The sequence below is a fragment of the Cajanus cajan genome, chromosome 11 (assembly GCF_000230855.2).
Source record: "Cajanus cajan strain Asha chromosome 11, NIPB_CcT2T_4, whole genome shotgun sequence".
Lineage (NCBI taxonomy): Eukaryota > Viridiplantae > Streptophyta > Magnoliopsida > Fabales > Fabaceae > Cajanus > Cajanus cajan.
Window position 1 is genome coordinate 37955248 of NC_138527.1, and position 19480 is coordinate 37974727.

Consider the following 19480-nt stretch of genomic DNA (forward strand, 5'->3'; position numbering starts at 1 on the left):
CATCATGCCATGATTTGAAATGGATTCAACAAAACAATAATTATAGAGAAATATTACTTAACTAACGATTAAACCCAAAGAAAGAAAGAAAGATCAATTCTACCAATTAGAGCTCATTCTCTCTCTCGAGATTCCTATATTTGTATATGAAGAATTCAAGCAGTTTCAAATAATCATAATAGTATGAAATTCCTCTAAAAAGCATTATGATGCTAGAAACTTGAAAACTTGAATATCCCACGATAGATGTCAGTACAGCATCAACTTGCACTGAGAAGTTTCTGCAATTCACCACTTTGGATCGCAGCACTGAGATCTGAGTTGCAAAAACAACTAGACTACGTTAATGAAAAGTAAAAACAGAATTAGAGTAGTGATAATAAGTCATAAAAGTGACAACTAATAACAAACCATCTGATCCACCAATATGCTTGCCATTCACAAAAATTTGCGGGACTGTCCTTCTACCTATTAAATCCAGAAGAACACCCTGAATTTGATACCCATCATCTACAGAAAGGGGGAAAAAAAAACATGAGCTGCGTGTGAAAAGTTTGAACAATGATAACATGTTAATCGGATAATACCTCGCAAATCGAGCTCCACCACAAAGGGTTGCTCATTCAGTTCAGCAAACATGCGTTTGGCGCGCAAACAATAGCTACAGAGAGAGAAAGAAAACCCTAATCATTGAATTTAAATGAAATGAATTTGATTAAAAAAAAAGGGGGGGAAATTAGAAGAAGGGAACGCACGGGCAATAGGATTTGGAGAAAAGGGCGATTCGGTTGGAGTAGATGACGTTTTGAACGAAAGCGGAAACTGAATTATTGGCATGGATTTGCAGAGGTTCGACCCAAAAGAGCAAAATAGCGAACGTGAACGTAACCGCTATACTCCTCATCCTTCTTCCTCAACCAATTTCTGCGTTTCCGCGTTAATTCCTACAAATTGCTCACCACGCCAAGGAATTTCTGCTATCAATTACAAATGAGGCAAAACGCAACGCAAATCCGTCGTTTTAGAATTAAGCTTAAAAGAAAACTTTTTTTTTTACTCTTTAAAGTCTTTTCCATAAATTAGTTTATAATATTTTTTGAAAAACTTTGGAGGAAACTAAGTGAAATACGAAATTAATATTAAATAATATGAATATTTAAATTTGATCACATAATCTTTCTTGCTCATTAAAAAAAAAATTCTATCTACTTTCAACTTTTCCTTGTCAGGTTGTTGCACAGAGATTAAAAAATCTTAATAAATATGTATGTTATAAAAGATTAACTTATCGTTTTTGCACTTTGATGTATTTTTTTTCCTTTTTTCGTCTTACTTTATTAAATATCCACATTATAGAAAAGATTATGGTCTCCCGTTTTCTCTTCATGCTCTGGTAATTTTATTTCTTCATTAGTTTGTTATTGATCTTCTTGAGAGAGTTTCTTTATTTTGCAACTTTGAATTTCGAGACTAAAATTTCAGTCTTTGTTTAATGTGGAGGAATAAAATAAAATGAAAGCTTTAACATTTTTATTTTCTCCTTTCTTTTGTCTTAAATATATTTTAGTCTTTTTGAATACCATAATTTTTTTTATAAAAAGTTAGATTTATTTTGATATTTTTATTTGCTATTTTTTAAAAAAAATGTTTATATATCTCTTCAAATAATATATCAAATAAAAATTCATAATGTTTTAAGGATTATATACAAAAAAAAAACTTGTGATATTTAGACAACAAATATATTAATTAAAATGATACTTACCTGATGAAATACAAAAAACTAATGAAAAGGGTAAATGAAGAAGAAAGAGTAAATGCGTGTTGAATTGCTTCACATTTTACGTTGTTGTGTTGTGTTGACTCTCGATGGGGCTTGGAGTAAAAGGTGTGTTTTGATAAGATTTGCTTTCCCTCCTTGCCATGTTAATCTCGTTCGCACTTCTTTGCTAATGAGTAAATAGAGAAGAAGGAAAGGAAAGTATAAGGAAAGAAGAATTGTGAAAAATAAAAATTGTAAAGAAAATAGAATGAGATTAAAATAAACTTATCTCATGAGAGAAAGTGTCAAGAAATGTGAAAAGTTAAGGAAGAAGGGATTGGGTAAGAAAATTTATTTTATAATAATAATATGCTTATATATTTTTTTTTATTTTTTAAACTTAAAGTAAATTTATTTTTAATCACTTAAATTTAAAATTGATATTTTTAGTTTTGTAATTTTAAAAATTATTTTTTTAGTTCATATACTCAAATTTTGCTAAAAAATTTATAAATATTATTGCATAAAATTTACATATTAGTGTTCATGTTGGTAAAAACATCACATTAAATCTAATTAATGATACATAACTATATCAATATGTCGCTTTTAAATATATTATTGGTAACCTAAATGACTAAAATAAGATTTTTTAGAATTACTATAACGACCTATTATGATTGCTTCACTTCGTGAAATCACCAATTAGCAGCAAAATTATTCACATGCTTAAGATTTTATACTTACTCTACATGAATATGCATATTATGACATGTATACAAATATAAGTGTAAATACGAACAACTTTATAAATATATACACAATCATCTAATATAAAATAGTATAGAATCATAAGTATCAGTCAAATACTATTATATAGACCATCAAAAGTAATCCAATACTACATCGTCCAAAAATGGTCCAACAACATATCCATAAAGCCCCACTCTGGCTAACTCTGTCCTGCTCCCTTGAAAATCATGATCATCATAGTTTAACCCGCATGGAAAAAAAACATACAAGAGTAAGCTAGATTTAAAAAAAATATTGGTATATGAGAAAACATTTATAATACACACCAACATATAAACCAACCAAAACACACACCTCATTGTTCACAACATTCACCAAACAACACAGTTCTAATATGTTTGAAAGCTACACACCAAGACATATCAAACAATAACATATTTGTCTAATGCATATGAACACACAAATCAATAATACATCGTATACATATACCTCAACTAATGCATCATTACTTATTCATGAGAAGTCTAAATTACTTCACCCTATCAAACCAATCCAATTGTTTTCACACTTGAAACATCAATTCAATCACAATAAAATGGGATAACAATCCCTTCTTTGGTTTCTTGGGTTTTGCTACTTACTTTATGAAGGTCTAGTTCCACCATTAGGAATAATATAGTTGGATATATGTTTACTACAACCTTGACATGCATTATCAAGTCACTTATGGATTTTGTCTATTGATTATCTTCAAGAAACCATGCAACCTTTCAAAGTACTTAGTTAAGGATTGTAACCATCGACCTCTTATCTTATTCAACCATTAACTAAGGACCTAAAAGGGACACCAACAAACCTAAAAACCTACTCCAAGAGATGTACCTACTCAAGGAGGGTTTTCCAACAATGGCCCACTCGAGCACCACTCAAGGATTCCCTAGGTGGGATCTTTAATTTTCAAAAATATTTTCATCTTCCTAAGCCCTAAGTTAGCCAGCATGTCTTAATGTCCAAAATATTCTCAACATCCACAGTCCACACCTTAACATTCATCATCTATATGCATTACTCCAAGTCAATACATATAGAGATCAAATTACATCATCATACATAGCATACCAATGTTAGACAACTTAATCATAATAGTATATCAATGCCTATCCACAACGTCAATCATGCATACTTGAGCACATTCATCATAAATAGCATTTCAATGCTAGACAACTTAATCATAATAGCATATCAATGTTTATCATCATCATACATCATACAACATGCAATAGACACAAGTATTTTATTTATGTTAACCAAATTCATTTATCATACAATATATATCAACATACTATTTGTAAAAATCAACTATCGTATTATGACAACTTTCACATAAAATATTACATAAAGAGTTATAATACTTATATCAAGCTCATCCTTATCTCATAAGAAATGCAAAAAGATTATCTACAACTCTTATAAGGACTTCAAGTTCTAATTTCATCATCTATTATACTAAAAATTATAAAAATCGCAATTGACTAATGTTGATAATTTGACCTTCACTCACTAAAAAGTCACAACTTGAGTTTTAGACATCATTTTTAGATGATTCTAAAAGCCATTGGAAAGCTAACACCCAGGACTACGACTTTTATGAAGACAACAAAGTCTAATTTGGAAAGTAATAAATTGCTTAACCATTTCAAAACCACTAAGTGGATTCCTTCTAAAGACACCCCTTATTCTTATGACACCCTCTACCCCACATACATAATACACAATAAATATAAAGTACATTCTTGAGTAAATAAAACTTTCTTAAAGATAAGGTTTCAAAACACATAGATAGAGAGTTCACATTCATATTTTGCAAATCGTAGTCCAATGCGGAAATGATGACAAAATAAAACATCAATCTTTCCAAAACACAATAACAGTAATGAAACTCCAATGCTAAACCTAGCTAAACCCCGATGTCACATATCCTATTAGAGCATGCCCTACTGAAGCCTAAGCCTCATCACCAACATCCTCATGCTGATGATCACCTACAACACAATTTAAACACATACAAAGAACAATAAGGGAGTGAGAAATATCTCACTCGGTTCCAGGTGCAGAAATAAAGGTTAGATAGCACACACACACAACAAACATAATTCACATGTAAACAATACACATACACAATCAATATCACATGCACACTCATTTATCATGCAATGATGTCATGGACTCGACTCATAAATGCATGCATGTGGCGCCATACAGAAGTTTCACATTTCTCATCATTTCATCACATAGATTGTTACATCACTGGTATGCGGCCTAAGCGGCACACCTAGAATAAGTCATTTCATCACATAGCTTGTTACATCACTGGTGACCTAAGGTACACTTTGTTAGCTTGTTACATCACTAGTGACCCTAAGGTATACCTTGTTAGCTTGTTACATCACTAGTGTGCGGCCTAAGCGGCACACCTGGAATAGATCATATATGCACATGATGCATGTCACACATTCACTATTTCATTAAATCAACATTTCACTTGTCATGAAATTTCATGTCTCATATCATCACATTTCACATTCTCATAGTCATAACTTATCTCATTTCATCACGTTTCACATTCTCATTCACATCATGTCTCATGTCTCATAGTCATAGCTTATCTCATTTCATCACGTTTCACATTCTCATTCACATCACGTCTCATGTCATTTGTTCATATTTTACATAGTCATATTCATAATTGTTCTCATAGGGTTCTGTACAGGAACCCACATAGCACTCTAATTCATATCAAAACATATCTAATTTTGAAATCAAATACATATTTACACTTTGCATCATACAAGGAACACAACAGAGCATTCAGAAAGCAAAACAGAAAACATTCATATTTTGTCTATTTCTCATAGGGTTCTCTCAAGAACCCACAAAACACTATAATTCATATAAAAACATATTTATTCTCAAAATTAATTACATATTCACACATTACATCCAACATGGAACACAACATAACAATCAGAAGACAAAACAGAAAATATTCATATTTTGTCTGTTCCTAGAAGCATGCATCAGGCAAGGGATTGGGGCCAATCCAACTACCCAACAATTACTTCCACACCCCCGAGCGAGGTTTCTCACTCCCCCTTTACCTGGATAAGCTGATCTCCTTCTCTTGGTTCTCCTTGGTCTCTAGAGAGTGTGTCCAGAAACAGTGTTAGAGTGCTCTATTTATAGATTTTAGGAGTCTCTAGAACGACCATTTTCAAATCGGAACGGCCCGTTCTGGACTCGTTTTTCATGTGTAGATTTCACATTCAGAACGTCTTGTTCCAAAACTAGAATGACCCGTTCTGAAATCACATTTTACCTACAATGACCATATCTGGAACGGCTGTTCCAAAATCGGAACAGCCCGTTCTGGCTTCGCATTTTTCTCATAAAATCGTGTGTTGGAATGGTCCGTTCCAGTCTATTCTTTATAGGCCATTTTAATAGTCTAGAACGGCCCGTTCCAGTTTGAGACGACCCGTTCTTGGCTACTAAATATCAAAATATTATCCAAAAATAATTTTCATAAATATTTATTATTAAAATACTAATAATTATTAAAAACCTTTAAAATATCCTATAAAACCCATTAAAATAACTATAAGAAAATAATCTCCATAAATATCAAAATAAATAATAATTAACCATTATACTAGTAGAAAATTCAGGATGTTACAATTCTCACCTCTAATTCCACATAGTCATTTTCTTCTAAAGACACTCATTTCCAATTCTCCTTATCCGTTTCAAAATAGCTTAATCATTTTATGACAAAGCCCATTTCTATTTTATTTTTCAATTTTGGGATTTTCAAATCTCTATATTTCATCTCAAGCTTGCCTATAAACTCCAAATTCAAATCTAAATCATAAAAACTCATCTAAACAACAATACATCAATTCTAATAACAAAACAACTCATTACAAGAATTTGGATACAAAATCAAGATTTTTTCCCCAAAAATCTCTAAGAAAATAAGAACACCAAGTCTCTCATTACAAATCATTTTAACATTCAAACAATTATGTATCAAATGAGCCTTCATACCACACATGCAACATGAAAATTCACACAACATCCACCAATATTAAGTTCTACCTCCCCTTACCTCGATTCCGAGCTCACCAAAAACGGAGAAGAGGAAGAAGAAACTTTCTGTTGACATCGCATAACTCCATGCTCACTCCAATCCACAGTCTCAATTGCTTGGACCCCTAGATGTTTGAAGCAAAATCCAACCTCCACCGCTCCCCAACAACCAAGTTTTTAATTTACTTAGTAAAGAAGAATTATGAAAAAACTTGTTTTAGCTTTATACTCAAATTTTATTAAAGAATATGTTAAATATTGTCGCATAAAATCTACTTACTAGTATCTTTATTAGTGAAAATATCATATTAAACACAACTGATACTACATAACTATCTTAATTAACTTTTAGATATATGATTGGTGACTTGAGAGACCAAAATAAAATTTTTAAAAATCATAAGCACTAAAAATAATAATTTTAAATTTAAAAAATTAAAAACAAATTTATCCTAAATTTAATGGTCTAAAAACATATTTAAGCTTATTTTAAATTTAGATAATTAAATCATTTCAAGTTTGTAGTCTAATTAAATAATGTATTTATAATTTTATATAAACAAATAATTACACATATATTTTTTTATTTTTAATATATTATAAACAATGATTTTATTTTTTAACATTATGTGGACTTTTTAATTCACTAATTTATTTTTAATATATTATTTGTCATTGGAAACAAAATTAGTATTTGTGATATATGAAGAAACAAACTATATAATAATTAGTTAAACTTAATAAATTGAAATGTAATAAAAGTTAAGTGTCAAAATAAATTATAATATTTATTTTTAAAAAACTAATTTTAATATTAAATCATTGAATAGAAAATAAAAAAAACAATATTAAAAGAAATAAAGTCACTCTTCATAATATATTAAAAATAAAAATTTATATAAAGTAAAATATATGTATAATTTCTTTATTTATATAAAATGATAAATATATTATTGAATTGAATTGCAAATTGTAAAAATGATCTAATTATCTTAATTTAAAATATTTTTATTATTTAAATTAATATTCTTTATTTTTATTAATTACATTAAGAACTACAAATATAACTAAATTAAAAGCAAGGAAAAATTATTTAAAAGTATCAAAGATCTAAAAAAAATTGTAAGAACTAAAATGCACATTGACATAATGTGAAACTTAAGAATTAAAACACATTTAAGTGAAATTCTTTTTTTTTTAAGAACATCCTATCATCCGGGTAGAGTAGAGTCTCGACTCTTGAGAAATCCAAATGCACCTTTCAACATAATTTTTTTAATACATTTTTATTATTTATTGAAATTTATAAAAGTATAAATGAGATTCAATAATTTGGAATTTTAAAAAATTTTATAATCTTTAATAAATTTTAATTAACAAAGGAAAAAGTATAGAAACGAGAGTGAAAAGAAGAAGTGAATAGGCTTCGTTTGCTAAATGGGTTAACCGAGAATTGTAATGCAATTGCTAGTCAAACTGGTAGGAAAAAGAGTAAGAAAGTCGCTGTTGATGGAAGGAACCTTCTCATAACCACACAGGAAAGAAGAGGAACACAAACCCCTCATTTGCAGAAGATCCAGTCTCCTCCTCTTGTCGGGAGAAGCAACAAAGGATGGCCGAGGTTGCCGTGTCAACGGTTGTTACCAAGCTGACGGAGCTGCTGGTGGAGCAAGCAAGGGCGGCGGTTTCGCAGCTTGTGGGGGTAAGGGAGCAAGTTGAGGGCTTGAAGAACGAATTGGGGTGGATGCAGAGTTTCCTGAGAGATGCTGATGCCAAACAAGAAGGCAACGAACGTGTTCGCATGTGGGTGTCAGAAATCAGAGACGTGGCTTTCGAAGCGGAGGAGCTCATAGAAACCTACGTGTACAAGACAACCATGCAGAACGGTTTAGATCAGATGTTCAGACAATTACATATGTACAAGGTGAGAACGAGGATAGGCAAGATCTTGTCCAGGATCAAGAGTATATCCGACAGGCGCGAAACGTACGGTGTTGTAATGACCCGTGATGATGGCAGCGGCAGCGGCAGCAATGAGAGGTTGAGGCACTGGAGACAGCCCTTGCCTTATTCTGAAGAAGACTATGTTATTGAGCTTGAAGATGACATGGGGTTGCTCCTTTCCCAGTTGCTTTCTGTGGAGCCAACGCCCCATGTGGTTTCTATTGTTGGAATGGGTGGTTTGGGGAAAACCACTTTGGCCAAGAAGCTTTACAATTACACCAAGATCACCAACCATTTTGAGTACAAGGCGTGGGTTTATGTCTCTAAAGAGTACAGTAGGAGGGAGGTTCTGCAAGGGATTCTCAGGGATGTGGATGCTCTCACCAGAGATGAGATGCAGAGAGCAGCAATACCTGAGGAAGAGTTGGTCAAGAAGCTGCGATATGTGTTGGGTGAGAAAAGGTACTTGGTCGTGTTAGATGACATTTGGGGGATGGAGGTTTGGGATGCTTTGAAATCTGCCTTTCCCAGAGGGAAGATGGGAAGTAAGATATTGCTTACCACCAGGAACTGGGAAGTTGCTTTACATGCTGATGCCAGTAGCAATCCTCATCAGTTGAGGCCCTTGACAGAAGATGAGAGTTTCAGGTTGCTCTGCAACAAAGCGTTCCCGGGAGCGAATAACATCCCTTTAGATTTGGAGAATCTTGCCAAGGATATTGTGGTCAGATGTGGAGGTTTGCCTTTGGCTGTGGTGGTGGTTGGTGGTTTGCTGTCTAGGAAACTCAAGTCAAGTGGGGAGTGGAAAAGGGTGCTACAGAATATTAGCTGGCACTTACTAGAAGAGCAAGAGAAGATAGCAAGAATTTTGGCCTTAAGCTACAATGACTTGCCTTCACATTTGAAGTCATGCTTTCTGTATTTGGGTCTTTTCCCGGAGGGTTTGAACATTCAGACAAAAAAATTGATCAGACTTTGGGTAGCGGAGGGGTTTCTACCACAAGAAGGAGAAGAAACTCCAGAAGGTGTTGCTCAGAAGTGCTTAAATGAGTTGATTGGTAGGTGTATGATTCAAGTGGGAACAGTAAGCTCATTGGGAAGAGTCAAAACAATTCGCATCCACCATCTTCTTAGAGATCTTTCACTCTCTAAAGGAAAAGAGGAGTACTTTCTCACAATATTTCAAGGTGATGTGGCAGGTCCATCAACTAAATCCCGACGCCATTCGATACATTCTTGCCATGACAGGTATGACTCCTTAAAATACAATGCTGATCGTTCCCGTTCCCTGCTTTTCTTCAACAGAGAATATAATGAAGATATAGTGAGGAAACTCTGGCTTCCTTTGAATTTTCAGCAAGAAAAGAAATTGAATTTCATCTACAGGAAATTTAAGCTACTCAGGGTATTAGAATTAGATGGCGTTCGGGTAGTTAGCTTGCCTAGCACGATAGGGGATTTGATTCAATTGAGGTATCTTGGATTGAGGAAGACAAATCTAGAAGCAGAACTTCCACCTTCCGTTGGGAACTTGCTAAACCTACAGACACTTGATTTAAGGTATTGTTGTTTTTTGAAGAGAATACCAAATGTAATTTGGAAGATGGTGAACTTGAGACATCTGCTCCTGTACACTCCATTTGATCCTCCAGATAGCAGCCATCTACGGTTGGATACATTAACCAATCTACAAACCCTACCTCACATTGAGGCTGGAAACTGGATAGATGGTGGTTTAGCAAAAATGACCAACCTCAGGCAATTGGGGATCTGTGAATTATCAGGACAAATGGTGAATTCTGTACTTTCTACTGTACAAGGATTACACAACCTTCATTCACTGTCACTATCACTTCAATCTGAAGAGGATGAATTTCCAATCTTTATGCAGTTGTCTCAGTGTTTTCATCTTCAGAAGCTCACTTTAAATGGAAAGATCAAGAAACTACCTGATCCACACGAGTTTCCACCAAACCTATTAAAACTGACTCTACATAACTCCCACCTACCAAAGGAGTCTTTTGCCAAGCTGGAGAGATTGCCAAACCTTAAAACGCTCATTTTGGGTAAAGGGGCATACAATTGGCCGAAACTGAACTTCAACGCTGAAGGGTTTCCACAGTTGCATATTTTGCGACTTGTTTTGAAAGAATTGGAGGAGTGGACAGTTGAAGGAAGTGCGATGCCAAGACTTGAGATCATGGTTATTGATCGCTGTGAGAAACTGAAAAAGATTCCAGAAGGACTGAAAGCTATCACTTCTCTGAATAAGTTAAAAATTGTAGGAATGCCAGTCGAATTCGAACATAGGCTTCGGACGTTCGAGTTCACAAATACTCCAGTAATTGAATCAACCACAGACATTTTGGCAATTGGTAAGCTACTTTTTTCACCAATCTGATATAACATTTGATATAAAGTACATTGTATGTAAAGACAAGAATTTAGAAAACTTATTTTCATCATTGCATATCATACTGCAGATTGATTGCTGGCACAATGTTGGTGTGTGATACATGCTTTCATCTATGGAATGGAAGCATTTCTGAGTTCTGGTTCCATTGTTCAGCATACCTGCTTCAATTTATTGTTGACAATGTACATACTGCTTGATAAAGTTTCAAGCACCAACAGGTCTTTCCACTTTTATGCACGCAGGAACTTGATCCCTTTCAATAATTGGGAATGAGTTCCAATAACTAATTGTGAATGCAATAATACGTGGAACTTGTGTGAGCTATGGCAAATTCAACAGGCACCTTTTCCTCACAAACGGAGACCTCAATTACACATGAATGGCCAAGATTTATTCCATTTTTTTTTTAAATTTCTAATTTAATTTTTATGTGGCCAGAAAAGGGTCCTGGAAATTCATTATTGTCCTGTATTTTGTTTCTTTCCCATTTGTTTGATTCCAACTCAATCGAACACATACAAAGTTTTGCAATACCTAGTAGAATATATCTTGCAATCCTTTTTCGTTTACAGCAAATGTTGATGCGGTAGAAAGATCTTCATTCTTATGCGATGCCAACACTTGTCACAGCAACTACACGAAAAAGGAAGAAAGAAAGAACTACTTACTCAGTAAGTAATCAAGTAATTTGTGTACCTCATTCGAAACTACTCCTTTTCTCGCGCATAAGGAGTGCTTAATTGCGCTTGGAACCATAAATGATTTGATTTTAGAATCCTAATTAGGAGATGGGGGAAATGTGATACCTATAACGATTGATTATTTTTATTAGTTTTTCTAGAGTTTTTAATAGATAAAATATTATTTTTGAGAGTAAAAAAAATTAAAACAGAATCAACTTAATTTGCATATGAAAATAAATTTAAAACAGTTTATACTAATTGATTTATTTAAATATATGTATATGTATGTTTTTTAAAAAAAATTGAGTCTCGTGGAATCATTTTTAAGTTATGTTTTACATGCAAAAAAAGAAGAAAAAAAAAACTGCGGCGTTTCATTTAATATAAAAAAAAAACAGTTTAAAATAAAAATGTAGTTCAATAAAAAAAATTATTTGAATTTATTTTTTTCCACATGAACAATTAATTCAAATTTCAAGACTGACCCTGAAACATCTAATTACATAATTTAATCTAAACACACAACAACGCTATCAAAAGGATATTCATGGCACATCACGACACATCAATCGACTTTTTCTCCTATTTTTAATGCGGTAAAGAAAGGAAAGAAAAATAAAATGTAGGTGCAAATTGACTCGTGCCACATGACAATGAATCATCAGGAGTTAATTTTTCTGCAGTTCTTTCTGATCTCTCCCCTTGATCCAGTTAAAGGAGTAATGTTTCCCATCTTAACCATGGACTTGGCAAATTGTTCAAAGAAAAGATCGTTTCTCTCTGCATACTTCTTCACTAAATCTGCAGATATTTGATTCTTTGTCAAAAGAACTTCGTCAGAGTTTAACAGACCCTTGTTAGCCAACAAGTTCTTGTAGTAGAAGTTGTCAAATTTAATTGGGGTGACAAAGTCTAGGACAAACAGATTCTGGTCTCCACCAGATCTTGGACAACGAGTTCGCAATTGAGCAGCATACTTTTGATCTAGAGTGAAGTCTGATTTTCCATTGCCTGTTTGGTTGTACAGTCTCTGCCTGAAGCTCGTGCATCGAGAATCTCCTATAGTGTGGCTCCCTATAACATTACATTTACAAAATTTAAATGTGGATGGTGTAATCATGTTTTTTGCAAGCTTACATAGTTCCACTATATTTTGCAAGAACTTCATTTTGCAAAATCTGTGCATGTTTCATTACATTGAAATGAAATTAACGCATAGTTCAAAAACTAAACTTGATTTTTTTAAATAAGATCTTGAGTTCTATCAAGCAGATAAATACTTTGCTTTAATATCATAGTTACAACAAAAATTTAAGTTTGTCCTAAAAGTACATTTAACTATAAAAAAAATGTGATTATTGTGTTTAGTTGAAAATTTTATACTAAAGTTTACTGTAAACTTATGAAATATTATATATTATTTTGATTCAAACTCAGTTTTAACCAAAATTTTGTAAAATCAATATCATCTAAGATTAAGTTTGTAAAGACTCATCTAAACAAACTATAACCATAAACCAAACATGTTTAGAAGGCTAGAAACAGATAAGTACTAGGAGTGTACCAGATAGAGCAACTAGATCAACAATATCAAGCCCCTTAAGCTTGAACTTTGTTAAAATGGTCTGGAATGTGTTGTTGGGAGCAGGAATGTTGTTATTTGAGCCACTAATGCTTGCACCTAGAGAGTCCCTTCTGCCCAAAGGTACATCCCAGCTAGGTCCACCAGTCTGCAGGGGTTATAAATAAGGTTTGATCACTAAATTTTGATAGTCAAATATCAAGATAAGGGTACTATAGTGCAAAACAAAGGAGATGTTTACAAGAACAGTTGAATCTCTAGCAGCTACAGCTAAAATGTCAGCACATGACACTGTATGAGGACACTCTTTCTCTAGTGCGGATTTAATTTCATCAATGACTTCAAATCCTCGAGCTGAATCACGGTTGGGATTTGACCTCTTCTCACTGATAATAGTTCCACTGCTATCTAGCAACAACGATGCATCACAGCCCTGCCACATAATGCATTTGAACCATATAAATTCTACAAAAAAATGATTCATAACACCCATGTGCCCCTAGACACATGTGATAGGAGATATAATATGACAAACACAAAAAAAAAAAAAAAAAGTGATAGAGAAAAATAAAAGGTGTCAATTATACTATGTATGCATGTGTCAACATATTGTTACTCTAAATTCTATAATATGCACATAACAAGACTCGTAGATTAGAGTTATGACACTACTAACAATTTTCTATTTGTATTAACAAAGTTAAAGGGTTTGTTGTCTTGTCATATATAGAGACCTTGACAAAACAATCATGGAAATGTAGTCTCAACAATGAAGCAGCCATGCGGGGTTCTTTTGCCACAGCCTTGGAAACGATGGATTTAACAATCTCTTGAGCTCTTGGGCATGAACCATCGTAAAATTGAGGGTAAAGGTAACCTGCTATTTTCTTATTACAGTGACAGAAGGGAGCAAAGGCTAGTAGAGACAAAAGTAGGAGGAAGCTTATAGAATTGACCATTGTTGTTGTTCCTTTCAAAAGAAGGGTCGTTGAAGAGGAGTTTTCAAGCTGGATTGGATGAGCACCGTGATGGGGTTTTGGTATTTATAGAGAAGAAAGTTGGCAGAAAACTATTGCATGACAGAGAACGAATTTGAAAAAGGCGTCATGGAAGGGTAGAAAAAGCTGGAGTTGGTAACTAACTAGTTTTCAAATCCGCACAAAAGATGAAGAGTGGTTAGCTCTTGATACTTGTCATGTTAAATCACCCAAAACTATAGTATTAACAAAATGGCTTCATGATCTAAATGCAGAGCAACATGCTTTAAGTCTGGCATAAAGCAAAAATACTTGATGCAGAAAGAATAGTGTCATTTTCAAGTAAATTTCTCAATAACTTTAACAACAGGGAGAGAGATAAAAAAGATAAGATCAAATGATTATGAGGTAAGATGAATGACATGATCAGTAGAAATTAAAAAATATTATGAAGCGAATTAGTATTATTTATGCAAAAAAAAAAGGCCTTAGCTATGGACCCGGTTCCTCTGACTTTGTTACTTACGGTATTCTTTCACTGAAAATTTTATTGGTCTAATTATTTTAAGATCAGCATCAAATCATTTATTTGTTTTTTTAAGCACTATCTTTTGCTTTTCATTTTTCATTATACAAAACCTTGATTATGGCTAATAAAGTATTACCACCATCGTGAAAGAATTTAACCTCAAGCGTGTGGTTCAGCGGTAGGGGTTGATCCACGCTTAAGCAAGGTTAGGGGTTCGAAGGGGTTCGAATCCTGCCTTGTGTATGCAGCCGCGTTAAATCTTGGGGCCAGCTATCCCACCCTTTGAGGTGGCTCCAACGTAGCGAGGAGATTAGTCACTGCTGTCGGCGGTGGATACTCCAGGGACGAACAAAAAAAAAAACCATCTTGAAAGAATTTTCTTTTTCATCTTTTTAGAATCTTTTTATAATATACAACAGTCACACTAATATTAAAATATATGATTTTGTACGTGTTATTTTAAGTCTACCATTAAGCAAACTATTCAACATATTATCCTAAACTCTACCATTAAGCAAACTTTAGTGGTAGTTATATTATTATTATTATTATTATTATTATTGTTGTTGTTATTGTTGTCTAGATTAGCTGTGATTTTATAGTATCAAAGAAATATTTATTTTATTATTTTAATTTTCCTTATTTATTTTTTCTAAATATCATGTCTCAATAAATGAAACTAAAAATAAAGGTAATTTAGTTTCATGGTTAACTTTTTTATAAAAAAAAATTGAAAAAAGTTTAATAATTTAGATAGTTATTTCAAAATATAGATAACGTATCATTAACACTTTCTTTTCTGAAAAAGAAAATATCATTTTAATGAATCTATCACTAAGCGTCCGTTTGGAATTTAATAATATAAAGAGTCAAGAATGGAAGGAAAAAAGAAGAGTAAAAAAATTAAAAACCAATATTTCCAACTATTGGCAACTTCTTGTGAAGGAAAGAAACTAAAAAAATGTAAGCTAAACTTATTGTTTTTGCGTAAGCCCGATTTGGAAGCAAGAGAAAATTGCTTTTATAAAATTAAAATACCAAAGTACGCTTATTTTTACACATTTTTTTATTAGGAATATTTACATTTACATTTTTTTCCTTTTACTCTCTGCACAATCAAACAACAGAAAATATTTGTTTTACTGTTTTTTTTTTCATATTTTTTCTACTAAATGACTTAAAAATTACCTCACTTGTTTTTTTTTTTTTTTTTTTCTTTCCTTTCACTTTTTTTTCTTAAACCAAGCAAGACCCCAAGTAATTTTTTCTTCTTCTTACGTGGTTTTCATAAATGTCAATCATATTCGCGCGCGATATAACTAGATATTTAGAAAAATTATGATTTTTTACCTTGTGATAATCTAACCTAAAATATCAGACCCAACTTTTGTTGATTGAAGTAAACTAGTTTAATCTAAATGAAACTAATTAAGGGTCGTTATAATCCCACTAGTTCACTTTTAAGACAAATTCAATCTGAAGGACTTTATCCCACAATTTTCTATTCAAAAAACACGTACTTCATTATTATTACAACCATAAGGCCGAAGACTAGTATTTCAATCAACCAAGACGAAGCCAAGCAAAATAAGAGAGTTTTGATCCTTCACACTTGCACTATAACCGAGTCTTGAGTTTTAGATGCTTCCCTTCCAGTTCCACTCAACTATGACAATATCAAAGACCTTGCTGTTCTTCTCTGTGTCTTATTCTTCCAATTAAGTTGGCTTCAACTGCTCATGTTGACTTCATCCTACCTCTTCATACTGTTGACTAAATCTTCCTACCAAAAATGGTATCTGCAATTGACAACTAATTGGGGTATATATTATATATTATATATTATAACATATATAATATAAAATAACTTTTCTATAAATTAAAATTAACTATTCATGAACTATAATCATTCCATCACGATGGATTAATTTTCTGTTGTTCAAATGCAGTTTCTGTATATTATGCAGTATTTTCTTTTCCACATGCATTTGTTTTTATTGGGCAACAGTTTCCTCGGGTACATTAAAAAAGAAAGGCACAGTGACTTTCATACGGTGGAGTGGTGGACAGAATGATAGATTATTATACTATAATAAAAATTGTATCCACGTTTGTTTGTTGTCTTTGTTCTCCTTTTTGTGTGTCGGTGTAAACTGTAAAGACTCTACAAACGCTACTGTCTGCTATATGCTCGACTTCTCATTAGTTTAAGTGTAGAATAACTTCTTGACATTGGCGAAAATATTCTAAGATTATTAAAACATAAAATATAGATCGAAATATTTTTTTATTCATTGATGATAACTTTTTAAAAACGAATATTACTACGTGTCAATTAATAAATAATATTTATTGATATATCAACATCTTATTACTTTAAGAGAATAAAATAAATATTTGTTATTTAAAACAAGTTTTTAACCACTCTATACTTTTTCTTTTGGACCTCTCCAATCTTATCACTTCTTCACTTCGAAACCTGTAACAACCTTAATTTGGACTTGTGCATCTGTTTATATGTGTAAGGATATAAAATATTAATGCTGACAAGAGCTAATATAAATAACAAAGAACATTACATGATTTATGATGCACAATGTAATGAAGGAACAGGTATAGTTGGATACCTACTCCTCTCTACGTTTCTAGTAGTCTAAATCTTGAACTAAAGTTGTCTTCTCTTGATTTAACATTATATTCTTAGAATTACTTCTTTTCGTTTATTTTTGGGTGTATGGTATATGTGCTTAGCTTTGATTCCAGGGAAATCGACAACTTTGCTACTAAAAAATTAGGGCTTTGTAGACGGAGTAGGATAGGATCAATTTCTTCTACTCTTTGTCTCTTTCCCTTTATTTTTAGCAATTTTTTTATTTTATAAGATAACATTAAGTTTAGACATATGTGGCATTGGCAATGAACGTTAAAGCTGTAAAGATGACTACGGATATTACATTAATGCACCATTATTCAAACTAAAACCGATAAAGTAAAGTTGCACGCTTAATCTTAGTCTTCATAATGCTTTCAATAGGTGCACTTGCTTTACTTTCAAGTTTTCCAATGTTCCCGGTCCTGGATACACCCCATCAGGAAAATATTACACTGTTGCATGAAAAGTATTTTTTTGCAACAAAACACGATAAATAAATAAAAGAGTTAAAATAAACCTTAAAAATACCTTTTTTCTTGTCATTTTTACACTTTAAATGATTATATACTTTTTAGACATTAATTGTACTCAACAAAAATTACTCCATTTAATTAACATTAATTTGCTATTTGCAACTTGCCACTTGGTTATGGAAGAATTATTTGAGGTTGAGATTTTTTGTTGTGGAACGCGATAAAAATAAAAATTGAATTTAGAATTCTATGTAAATTATTCAGATTAACTCCCTACTGCTATAACTGTATCTGTGAGCTTTTGAGTTTTCCTTCCTTAGAAATTAGAATTGCATTTGTGTAATTTCTTTTATTAATTTATACAACAAAGAAATGGAAAGAGAAGAGAAACAAGTGTAACATAAAATAATTTATGTAATAATATATATACATATACATATATATATATATATATATATATATATAAAGGTAAAGAAAAAATAATATAATAAAAAGTTTTTTTTTGTTTTGTTTTTCACATTGCACCCTGAGTATGAAAGTATTATATGAAATTTCTAGTGCTAAATAATAAAATAATAAATAAAAAAAAATCTTGACAGAAGAACAACTGCTTACATATAGCAGTAGAAAATTTTGGTTAAAGACCCTTTTGAATGAGGTCGTTTAAGGTAATAGAGCTCAATTATTAATTAGTGTCTAGTGATATGACACTAGTATTTGGAAGATTAGAAGTCCACCTACCTGTTTTCATCCCCACGTTCAATAAAATGTTAGATAAGCTTGCGAATGCGGTACCTGCCATTTTCTACTGAACACACTTTCATACTGCAGTGTTCAATTGCTTTTGCAGTTTTCACTTATATCCTCACTTCTATTTAAGTTTTTTGAAGGAAAATGAAGTACATATTTTTGGAACAAACCCGTGATGGTGATGAATTAATATTATATAACATGGCACAATACTTTTTTCTCGTGAAACATATAATGAAAGGATCAAATAACTATTTTCGCATGCACGCTTTTTTGTTTTGCAAAGAGTGACATACAAATGATTAGATGTATAGCTTAACATGCATATATTCTCGGTTCACCAAAAAAATAATAATTATGTATATTCTTTGACTCGTATGCATGCATCAGTTGCATACCTTATCCGTAGCTCACCTTCTCATTTATATATACCTCTTAATTGAACAACAAACAGCCCCAATTGGCTGATGCTTTTCCAATAGTATTTCTAAATATATAGGTGATGGGAATGAAAAATAAAAAAGAAAGGATAAAACGTAAAGGTTTATCAACAATGTATCCTGCAACAATTACAAAGATACAAGAATATACATGGTGTTGAACTACATGTTCTTGATCAATTTCCACTTGATACATAATTAAAACTTTATAATTCTTTCATGTAAACTAAAATACTCGATTATATATTCCTTAAAAGTTAAACAGGACTATGATATTCCTTCTCATAATCTAGGCAGGACCATTGATATTCTCGGCCTCGATATAAACGAAAAAGTGCTTTGAACTCAAAAAATCTAACCTAAACATAATTT

The 19480-nt window shown here is 32.2% G+C and overlaps 3 protein-coding genes and 1 long non-coding RNA gene across 4 annotated transcripts; 1 reads left to right on the forward strand and 3 right to left on the reverse strand.

The window, feature by feature from the left end:
- Nucleotides 1–40: 40 nt before the first annotated feature.
- Nucleotides 41–992, reverse strand: LOC109801345 (Glutaredoxin family protein). The gene is made up of 4 exons (XM_020362394.3): nucleotides 756–992; nucleotides 588–661; nucleotides 412–510; nucleotides 41–316 (listed from the first exon to the last, which is right to left on the reverse strand). Exons 1-4 carry the CDS (start codon nucleotides 902–904, stop codon nucleotides 261–263), a joined length of 378 nt encoding a protein of 125 aa, XP_020217983.1. The 5' UTR covers nucleotides 905–992; the 3' UTR covers nucleotides 41–260.
- A 1569-nt stretch (nucleotides 993–2561) lies between these two features.
- LOC145953040 (uncharacterized) lies at nucleotides 2562–8090 on the reverse strand. Its single transcript, XR_014430579.1, has 2 exons — nucleotides 6681–8090; nucleotides 2562–2725 (listed from the first exon to the last, which is right to left on the reverse strand). It is a non-coding gene; the product is annotated as an uncharacterized LOC145953040 (long non-coding RNA).
- Nucleotides 8091–8118: 28 nt separating this feature from the next.
- On the forward strand, nucleotides 8119–11597 carry LOC109800847 (putative disease resistance RPP8-like protein 2). Its single transcript, XM_020361749.3, has 2 exons — nucleotides 8119–10980; nucleotides 11089–11597. The coding sequence occupies exons 1-2, from the start codon at nucleotides 8274–8276 to the stop codon at nucleotides 11091–11093; spliced, it is 2712 nt and encodes a 903-aa protein (XP_020217338.1). The 5' UTR covers nucleotides 8119–8273; the 3' UTR covers nucleotides 11094–11597.
- A 523-nt stretch (nucleotides 11598–12120) lies between these two features.
- Nucleotides 12121–14557, reverse strand: LOC109801068 (peroxidase 72). The gene is made up of 4 exons (XM_083066501.1): nucleotides 14021–14557; nucleotides 13528–13719; nucleotides 13269–13434; nucleotides 12121–12778 (listed from the first exon to the last, which is right to left on the reverse strand). Exons 1-4 carry the CDS (start codon nucleotides 14243–14245, stop codon nucleotides 12366–12368), a joined length of 996 nt encoding a protein of 331 aa, XP_082922627.1. The 5' UTR covers nucleotides 14246–14557; the 3' UTR covers nucleotides 12121–12365.
- Nucleotides 14558–19480: the final 4923 nt, after the last annotated feature.